This window comes from Trichoplusia ni, chromosome 13 (genome assembly GCF_003590095.1).
Source record: "Trichoplusia ni isolate ovarian cell line Hi5 chromosome 13, tn1, whole genome shotgun sequence".
Lineage (NCBI taxonomy): Eukaryota > Metazoa > Arthropoda > Insecta > Lepidoptera > Noctuidae > Trichoplusia > Trichoplusia ni.
Genome location: NC_039490.1, coordinates 6,427,741 through 6,437,990, shown reverse-complemented (window position 1 = coordinate 6,437,990; position 10,250 = coordinate 6,427,741). Strand labels below are relative to the sequence as shown.

Here is a 10,250-nt window from a genome sequence, read left to right as displayed (position 1 = left end):
TACCAGCTAAAAACAGAATGCCTCTCCGTTTTTTATAGCCGGGAGATATACGGGAAAGACTTCCGAGACGTCAACCACGACACGGAATCTCCTCTAATGGGAACTGCCTCGTTGGTATAAGGAGAAGGAGTATATATCCCCATCACTTTTAAGACAGCAAACAGCAGCTTTTCCAAGGACAAAAGTCTGTCCGAGGTAATCCCATCCATCTTAATCCCTTTCCCTAATGTAGTTATTACAATGTACCGTTGTAAAACTCATACGAAAAAACTCAAATATCTATTAACAAATTATCTTAAACAAATATTATGTAAATTACGTGATATTAACGTAACGTAAACAATTATTTGTCACATTCCAACATAAGCTCATAATGTATTGCCATTACCCAATCTTTGTAGCGTACACTTTTGACATTTGTTTTTGAACACCATCTTTATAGCAAGGGGTTAAAGTTGCTTTTCCTTTGCATTTTGGTTTATAAAATAATTGTTTATTATCACATAATGTTGATGAACTCGCGACCTAATTATACAAGGAAGTGTGCTCATCAATTCAATCTTCGTTTCCGTTGGTGATAGTGGTCTGTTGATGGCTTTGTGCTCAACTGTTTAATTATAACTGTATTGTCCGAATAGGTTAGTCTTTGGTATGCTGTGGACGATACCTGAATATGTAATTATCATATAGCAAGTTAGATAGCTTGCGGTGACTAACCGAAATTACTTTGTACTTAAAAGAAGGCTGTTATTTTTTTTAACGCACTCCGCTCGAAGGCCCTAGATAAGTTATATTTCAAATTTAAGTTCAAATGAATTCAGTAACAATTAGAAACTACAAAAAAATAAGGTTAGGTTAGGAAAAATATATTCACAACGTAGATTGATTTTGTGAAAATCATTCTAACTTATAAATGGAACAGAAACTATATTGGACTCGATTCGCATTTCACAACCGAATTCAATCATTGTTGTTATTTTCAAAATAAAACAATATTTCCTAAAACTGAAAATCTACAAAACACCTTGTCTCAACCGAACCTTGATGACTAAATCTGACAAAACTTATACCTTCCAAAAACACTTCTGTTATCGACTGCCCCGACGAACTCACGAGGTAATTACACGGTGATTTGGCGTAGCCGCACGTCACTAATAGTCCTCCTACGAAAGGATCCGACAGGACGAATCGATTGTCCAGAGTTCATCCCCTCACTAGCCAGTGATCAATCCACCACTACACAATATACATGTTTTTTTAACCACTTTTGTTTGTGGTTGTACGAGGTAATCAAAGCGGGATGGCCGATCGATTTTTTCTGACCGAAATTGTGAATTTTTGCCGGTTCAATGAGAATCAGAAAAAATATGGTAACTGATTGAGGTAATCATTGTGAAACTAAAAGGGGTTGAAGGAGAAACGGAAGGGTTTAAAAAACAAGTGGGTTAAATAAATCTTCCATATAAGAGACGAGGCCTGTGCCCGTGCATTTATTCTGCAATTTATAATTTAATTCGTGTCGTCATTCACTACGTTCTTTGTGTTTTCAGGTCATCCTAGATATCAAATTCTATTTCCTCTTTTCCATGTAGTATTTCTCAAGCCTTATTTGCCAGTATTCAGACCTAGTGTCTAGACAAAGTTGGCGTTAAAGTAGTCAGGAATATATTATTTAAAATGTAGCGATTCGTCAGCGTTAGCTCTCGGAGTTGTAACTTGTGTACAAGCTAATATAAATTAAATACTTAACGTATTTTGTTTAGGTCCCATGGATCCCATGGTCCCAAGTTGAAAAATTATGAAACGCTCAAATTTACTAAACTGACAAGTCAAAGCCATGTACGTCACTTGTCGAAAGCGAGAGGTATTTCAATTTGAGGTTTTCTATTCTAATGTGATTTAACCTTGTCTAGGCCGCTGACCCCCGCAATACATTTTAGTAAATCATTTCCCTATCAGTAATAAAAAGTATAAGAGTAGGTATTATATCAAAGTTATCGCCAACGTCCATACCACGTTGAATACACCGGTTCTCGTCCGATCACCGAAGTTAAGCAACATCGGGCGCGGTTAGTACTTGGATGGGTGACCGCCTGGGAATACCGCGTGTCGTTGGCTTTTTGCTTTTATTTTGCTTCACGATTGATATTCTTGTTAATTGATTTGTTTTCATTTTTAATTTGGCGTTACCTTTTTTCCTCAATTTGTTTTGATTAAATCAGATTTATATTTTAGCTATTTGGACGCCATATGCCGATTAGGTACCTACGATCTGTGTCTCCGGAGACACAAAATGTCGAAAATTAATGAACAAAATATCTCAGTCATTAAATAAAGGGACATCATTATAAACATAACGAGCACCATCACGTCACACATGTGGAAAAAAATACAACATTATCCATATCGGAAACGCGTGAAATCTGTGGTTGTGGCGACCAGGTGGTGGTTATTTTTTGTGGTTGCCCAAATGTGGTTGACATCAATCAACCGCGAGGTTTACGAAGTTCAGTTATGTTTCAGTTAACCGTGTGAGGTTACCGCCAAAAGGAAGGATGTTCTTGCACAATATGGGTTTAATTTTGGATCCGGTGTAAAATGGTTATGTATGCATGTGGGTTGACACATTTTGGGTGTTTTCACCTGGTATATGGACAGCCGCTTGTTAAGATTTTGCTTTTTAATTAAATTAAGGTGTCTGAATGATAAAGACTTGTTGTAACTGACAGACATCGTCACAACAGCAAAAGTGTACATTTTGACAGGACCCCTCATTCTTGATTCCGATAAATAAATTTGGGAATTAAATCATCCGAGTTTCTAATAATCTTCTTCCGAAAAAGCATTCATCTTAACCAAAATTAAAATCTAGATGAATTTTCTTTGGCGTTTCCGATATGGATAATGTTATATTTTTTTCCACATGTGTGACGTGATGGTGCTCGTTATGTTTATAATGATGTCCCTTTATTTAATGACTGAGATATTTTGTTCATTAATTTTGGACATTTTGTGTCTCCGGAGACACAGATCGTAGGTACCTAATCGGCATATGGCGTCCAAATAGCTAAAATATAAATCTGATTTAATCAAAACAAATTGAAGAAAAAAGGTAACGCCAACTTTCCTTTAAGCATTATGTAGACAAAGTGAAAGATAATCATCACAAAATTCCGAAGTGTTTGTACTAATTTATGACGTTTCGGGAACGTCGGGAACTAAAACCTAAAAATGTCAGGAACTAAAATCTTAAATTAAACCGCGATACAATCCCTAAAAGTAGTTTTCATTTCAATGTCTAAAATTCGCGTAAACCTAAGAAACTACTGCATAGAATTATGTTATTGAAATATATGCATACCTCTTAACTCTAGATTAAATACGGCAACGCTCTGAAAAACACTTACCTTATAGAATCGGGACACTTAAGAAACATCCATGTCAATTCCTGATTCACCCAAAAGTTTATAACGACCTATTTCCGTAATCCCAGCCGTGCCACAAACAATAACATAACACAATTATAATAATATCAATAAACACTTTAGGATCAACACTAGCACCGTATCGATACGCATTCTCGATTAAAAAGCATCGATTATGAATATCGTATGCTCTTCAAGGTGTATTAACTTGATAACACCTGTGTGACTTTTACCACCTCTTAAAATCAGACTGTCGCTTTTGAGGGAGCGAGATAGATTACTACATAGCAAAGTGCGACGTCCCTTTTGCACTATGTCCACCGGGTGACTGGAAGAGATGTTTGTAGGAGTTCTGATTTTAATATGAAACTATAAAGGGTTTATTATTAGGAGAGTGCCAGCTGCTTCATTCATATTGTATTCTCTTACGACAAAATTATTTTTTATTCAGCTAGATAAAGTTAAATATTTGAAAAGGCCCCAACATTAAAACATTCACCCCCGTACAACTTTTATATCGTTCAGATTTTTCAAACATTTATCGAGTTTTATCAAACATACATACCTTAGAACACGCGCACTAAAAGCACCTTTATTACAAAACAAACGAAATCAAAATCGCTCTATCCGTTCGGGAGATATGATGTCACAGACAGACATGTCAAACTTATATTACCCCAATTTTTGCATATGATGCAACAGACAGACAGACACGTCAAACATAACACCCCACTATTTGATTTGTTGGTTAAAAAGTATTGATATATGTAAATCCTAAACCCCACTACTTTTTTAACCATCATCACGCAATGACTTTTCAGTCTGCCAAAAAATGGCAGGCGTTGACAAAATGCAATGTCAATTCAATAGTTAACAATTGCACGAGCATTGTTGCATGAAAACGACCTTGCCGACAAAAGACCAACTGATTCTATCATTGAAATTGGTTTACCAAGTAATATGCGGTAATTAACCCCTTGCTATCTGTAGACGGCCATGCAATATGGAAGCAATATGTTATTGTATTGAATGTTGCATTTGAAATCGAATGTTGTGGTTTGATATACGTACAGTGTTATAAGGGTTATTTTTAACGTTTAATTACTAAATAGTTATTTAATTGCAAATTAAATTCATATTAATTGGCCAATATTAGCACAGGGATGTATAAGAAAAACAATAGTGTGACAAATATGACAATGTATCTTACATAAACATTAAAAACGATGTTGCCAAAACTCTGTATGAAATTTACCTACATTACATTCTGAAATTTAAATAAAAAAGTGCAAATATTTACACGATAAAAATAACATTAGAGATTTGAAAGACGTTCGAAATACAAACATGCATCAGAAATAATTTTAAAATTAGAATAGCCTCTAATTATATTGAATATGAATGGAAATTAGAATAGTATGGACATTCTGTTTTGCAAAAGGTAGATATAGTATTACTAGGTGCAACATAGCTTTGTGTGATAATGTATTTTAGAGCGTGACTTATTTTTAAACAAAGGGAACTGTGCTTATCCTGCAGTATACGGATAAGCTTACGCAAACGAGCTTCCTGATTAAAGTCCCCGGCCATATGGTGTAGCTCAGTTTTTTCCTCAGGGGTGTGACAGCGGAATATTGACAGGCATAAGCTTCCTGGCCTTATGCTCAGTTTCTTACGTAAAGACGTACAAGTGTTCATGCCACGCGCTCTAAAAATAAACTATGCATTCATATTATTGTTTACCTATTAGTTCAGTTATTCGCACAGTTGCGTTTTATCGATTAGAAACATTTGCAATGGATAATTAAATACTCGTTTTAGCTAAGCAAGCAAGAAACACTAAACCAGAAAATTGTACTGAATAATATATCTTAATTATGTGAATCATTCAAACTGCAATCATCAAACTGATGCAATTAAATCATAAATGTATATAAATACTAGCTGACCCAGCAAACGTTGTTTTGCCGAATATTTTTTAATGCATGTTTAATGAAACATTAAAAAAAAAATCTTTTTTGAAGGCTTATGAAAAATAGATATTGTTCTATTCTCAGACCTATCCAACACGTATACAAAATTTCATAAAAATCGGTCGAACCGTTTTGGAGGAGTACGGTAACTAACATCGTGACACGGGAATTTTATATATTAGATTCTACACGCTGCATGTAAAAACATTGATTTTTCAACGTAAAAACTATACAACCTAACATAGAACATTACGAAATGGGCTATTAAATATTAGCAAGTGATATCAAGTAACACGATACCGCATCATCTAACAAATCAGAGCATAGCGCTATAAATTATATTTGGACTGGTTTTTTTAGTTATTATTCAGAGTTTCATGCCGTGTGCTAAATTTTAAATACGTTATTAGTATTTCGAATATAATTTAATATACGTTTCACCTTAAAAAGAAACATAATTAAGGGTACGCGTAAATAAATTGCTAAACAAACAACTTAATTGAGGGTAGGTAAACTTAACCTCAACTTACAAAGAAAACATAAACAAAATCAAGATAGAATATATAAAAAACATTTATAAAGATGATTTGATCACACCATCCAAATACATAAAATTAATTATTCGTTTTATTGAAAACAGGTTATGCAGTTCATAACAGCTGAACTAACATGCAAAGATACATTTCCTTTAACAATCGCTTAATTTGCGCAACACAGGTGGTCGTTAAGTCTGAAGGTTGCAAATTATTTATATTTTTATAGGTAGGTACTTACACTGAATAGGTATCGTATAAATTATCCACGTGCGAGCAATAATATTGTAATAGCACTATTCAGTTCGCATAATAATTCAGTCGTAAGTTTGTGTACCCAACTTAAACAGATTGGACTTATCAGAATACCTTCGTTACCGGAAAATGTTGTAAAAGTACCGATTCGATACGTTAAGCCTGGAGAAAAAAAAATACCTCAAAAATATAAAGCCTTATATTGAGACACGTTTCTTAGAATTCAAATATATAGATAAGTAACAAGAAAGTAAACATTCCATCATATCAGATGGTACTCCTTATAAATAATACCTTACCAAAAAATCAATTCAAAACATAATGCACCTGCAACTTGCAAGAACCGTATATCTATTAGAAAAACAGAAATTAAACAGAACATCTGTTTCGAACGGAAACGTTTTTTGTGTTCACCGCAAACGAAAGCCACTGATTTCCGTTATAAATAGGTCAATAAGTCACTAACGTTCCTCAGCAGCCGTATTTAATAAGCAAACAAAAAAAGTACAGTTAAATAAACATTGAACTCATTATAATACCTATTTCAAAAAAAATAAATGAACCACAAAATAAAAATCATTTAAATTTTAAGACTACCAATACAATATTTTTTTACAAATTCGTCGAAATGTATCAGTCAATAAACTCAAAGTACCTATCGCTATTATAAGTTATTATACCGAAGCGTTTAAAATATAAACCCTAAAAATATAATTATCAAAAAGAATAAATATAAATGTAGGTATATTTAAATAAAACACTCATCATTATATTTTTTCCGCCAATTTCTATGTCAAAACAACGTAAAACGTCTGTAAACGAGTTGCCGAAATAAAGAAAATTCGTCGCTCTTTTAATTGTCCGTATGAACAGACGGAAGCTAAACGCGGCAAACACAATTTTCCGTAACAAAACTCACGCGCACCGGAAAGTGCTTCGTTTATTTCCCGCCATCCGCCGTCTCGACCAACCGAAATTTGGCGCCTAAAATTGTACAAGCCAATGAGACAAATGGCCGCCATTTTCAACCAATGAGCGTCGAGCCCGCGCTCTCGCCATCGCGTCATTGTCATATCTCGAAAATTAGTACGGCGGCAGTGCAGTGAATGAATCCCGTCCGCAAATCGAAGAATTTTCCGTGAAACAATAAATAAATACTTTTAGGTGAGTACATATCCATTATTTTCGGGTACACACGCGAAATTTAAAAAATATTACGTTATGTCACTTTGTTTTTACCGATACGTCAAAATAATTTCGCAATTTATTGCCATTATTTAGTTGTGAAAGCGAATAATACTAATCATTATCATTTCGAATCACCGTTGTTATGTAATATAAATATGTATTTTACGAATTTGGTATTTATTAACATTAATATAATAGTAACCTTATTTTAGTATACATTGTGTATATAAATCGTACCAACAGTCCAACACAAAAATCTAGTCAGTCGTGTTTCGGCAAAATGGCGGCGATGCTCTGTGCTATTAATACATTTTCTGTCCTTTTTATGATGGGCGGCAGTAATGCGCGTGCGACTGAGACGGATATGTTTTTGATAAGCAGTATGAAATTATGCTGCACACGTAGGTAACTAGACACGTCTTCGTAAACAAGTCAGTGTGCAGTGTTGCCATATTAAATGGATCTGATTCCCGCAATAAAGGGTAACTTGTACACAATTGATGAAAAATTAAGTGGGTAAACGAGCATACTTTACTTGTAGAATGATAATGTTATCGTATTTACAACAGTCATAAATAATTATATAATTATATACAATAATTATATTACTGCACCTTTTTCTGATATTGCTACAATTACACTCGGTGATAACAAATATACGCGGTACGTTGTAATAACAAAAACAATGTAAAATATTAAAATGTAACCATCAATAAGGCTGAACTGAGCTAAGGTTATTTATCCGAAATCTAAAAAACAAATATTTTTTATATCATAATTAAAAATTAAAAAAAAAAAAAACAAAATAAAAAAAAAATATAAATTATTTTGATAAATTCATTTAAAATAACACTTACATTCGTAAACTGACTAACTTTTGCTTGTTTAAACATTATTATGGACTTTAGAATCACTATTCCTAATATAGTGTATCAATATCACCTTCTTCTCAATGTCGTTTTTAGAAAAAATAAATTAATGATTTTCCTTTACTCTGGTACATTTATTGTTGAGTGGGTATGTGGGTAAACGAAACAGGGAGACGCGCATAGCGTAATCACATCACTTGACCGATCGCGACGCTAGCGCCATGCAGCGGCGGGAAGTGGAAGCATAAAGAGTCGCTTGCGCCTCGATTGCTCGCCTCCACCGCGTCGCGCCCGTCGCGTTGTTGCGCCACGCTGCCGCCGAGCCCCATCGCCGTCGCCGCCCGCAGTCGGCGTACGTACTTTTACCGTGCGGACGTATTGCGTCACGTGTCCCGTCGCGTTACTTACGACTTGTTTACACTCAGCAAACTAACAATACGAATTCTTATTGGTGCGTGATGAACCAAACACTTATACGCTTGTTAAATCAATACAATTATATCGCGTGCTGTAACTGAATACTGACCTTGTTTGCGCTAGGTGGATACGTCGCGGATGCTATCTGTGAAGTGCGTTCCTGTGTTTCGCTGTTCGGACTCTGTAGAAGAGATGTCGACGTTGAGTGTGAGGGCGCCTGGCCTGCAGGCCACCACGATGCTGGACACGAGGTCGCTGCGCGTGCGCGGCGTCACCACGCTCGAGGGAGTCCGGAGGAACCTGTTCGGCTGCACCGACCGCGAGGAGAACAGGAGATTTGTTGAGAGAGAGTTGGCGCGCCAGTTGGAACTGGACAGCCAGAGATGGGGTTTTGACTTTGCCAATGAGCAGCCACTACCTACTTCGCAAAGATTCGCCTGGCAACTCGTCCCCGCGTCCACAGTCCCCGTGGCGTTGAGGAGGGCACCGATCACAGTCACCACTCCTCAGCCAAAGCCAGCACCACAGGAAGCCAAAGTATCGAGTCCTGAAAACAGCAAGACACAGAAGAGAATAACAGGTAAGTTTAGATCACTAATCAGAATGTGTCATGTTTGTTGACTTTGTGATAGGAGCGAGTATTAAAATGTTGCATTGTTATGTATTTGCCGTCGCGTAAACATAGCGTATATTTACGCTAAAAATGTCAACATTGAGTATTTTTAATCTATGTAACGCGAGTTGTGAACGGGCCTCATTTCATTCAAGAACTAGACTAGTTACACTGGTACATTCATAGTATTTCAAGCATACTCACATTACATAGCCACAATACAATCGCTAAGTCAGTTGAACAAGCTAATTAGAAATTACATAAGTTAAAAAAGGTTGAAATGTTATCAGAGTCGTGGAGTGCTCTTTCTGAACTGTAATTAATCTTTTGTAAGTGAAGTAATTACACGGTAAACATCGTTATCAGTGCAACTGCAATTGGATGCGGTTTGTGAAAATATTTGCGTACCTAAAAGTTGTTTATCTCGCGATGACGTAGAGCTACCAGACCTAGGTCACTTTGATATGACACTGATATTTTTAGGTAACTGTTTCGATGTGCACTTTTCTGACTCTAGTTGAGTTATACTTACACACAATTTATTATAAAATTGACATTACCTACTATATACCAAGTAACCGGGCTAAAAAACTAACCGTGACCATTTCTTCACAAATCTACTAAAAAATAAACAAACATTAGGAAAGAGTTGATGTTGTTGATAATTTATGAGACACGATCGAACTACAAGCTACTACTAAAACAATGGAACGTTGTTTTGTAATACATTAATTAAATATCTTACCGTGGTTCGTGGTCTATCGTATGCCGTGTTCGATACAAATTTCTAATAAGACTGAATAAAAACTCCTTTACAAATTCTATTAGCAAAAGTATACAAGACTAAATGCCGTTGCCGTGTCTTACAACTGGTGTTTTAATAATATCTAGTCTACAAAGCCTATATTATACCTACCATATAAGAATTGAATAATAACGCTACTCGCATGGCGTCAAGTTCGTTACGTAACTTTATA

General features: G+C 35.5%; 1 protein-coding gene and 1 non-coding gene across 3 annotated transcripts in view; both read left to right on the top strand.

Annotated features, from left to right (window-relative positions):
* The first annotated feature begins 1,999 nt into the window (after window positions 1–1,999).
* Window positions 2,000–2,118, top strand: LOC113500377. Its single transcript, XR_003401191.1, has one exon. It is a non-coding gene; the product is annotated as a 5S ribosomal RNA (ribosomal RNA).
* Window positions 2,119–6,936: 4,818 nt separating this feature from the next.
* The window catches only part of LOC113500305 (cyclin-dependent kinase inhibitor 1-like), a 41,846-nt gene continuing 38,532 nt past the window's right edge, over window positions 6,937–10,250 (top strand). The window contains exons 1-2 of one of the 2 annotated variants that reach the window (XM_026881048.1): window positions 6,937–7,350; window positions 8,784–9,240. In XM_026881048.1, coding sequence (XP_026736849.1) covers window positions 8,799–9,240 — 442 coding nt within the window. In that variant the 5' untranslated portion in view covers window positions 6,937–7,350; window positions 8,784–8,798. The remainder of the gene's footprint in view (window positions 7,351–8,783; window positions 9,241–10,250) is intronic. The other variant, XM_026881047.1, reaches the window with a different exon arrangement.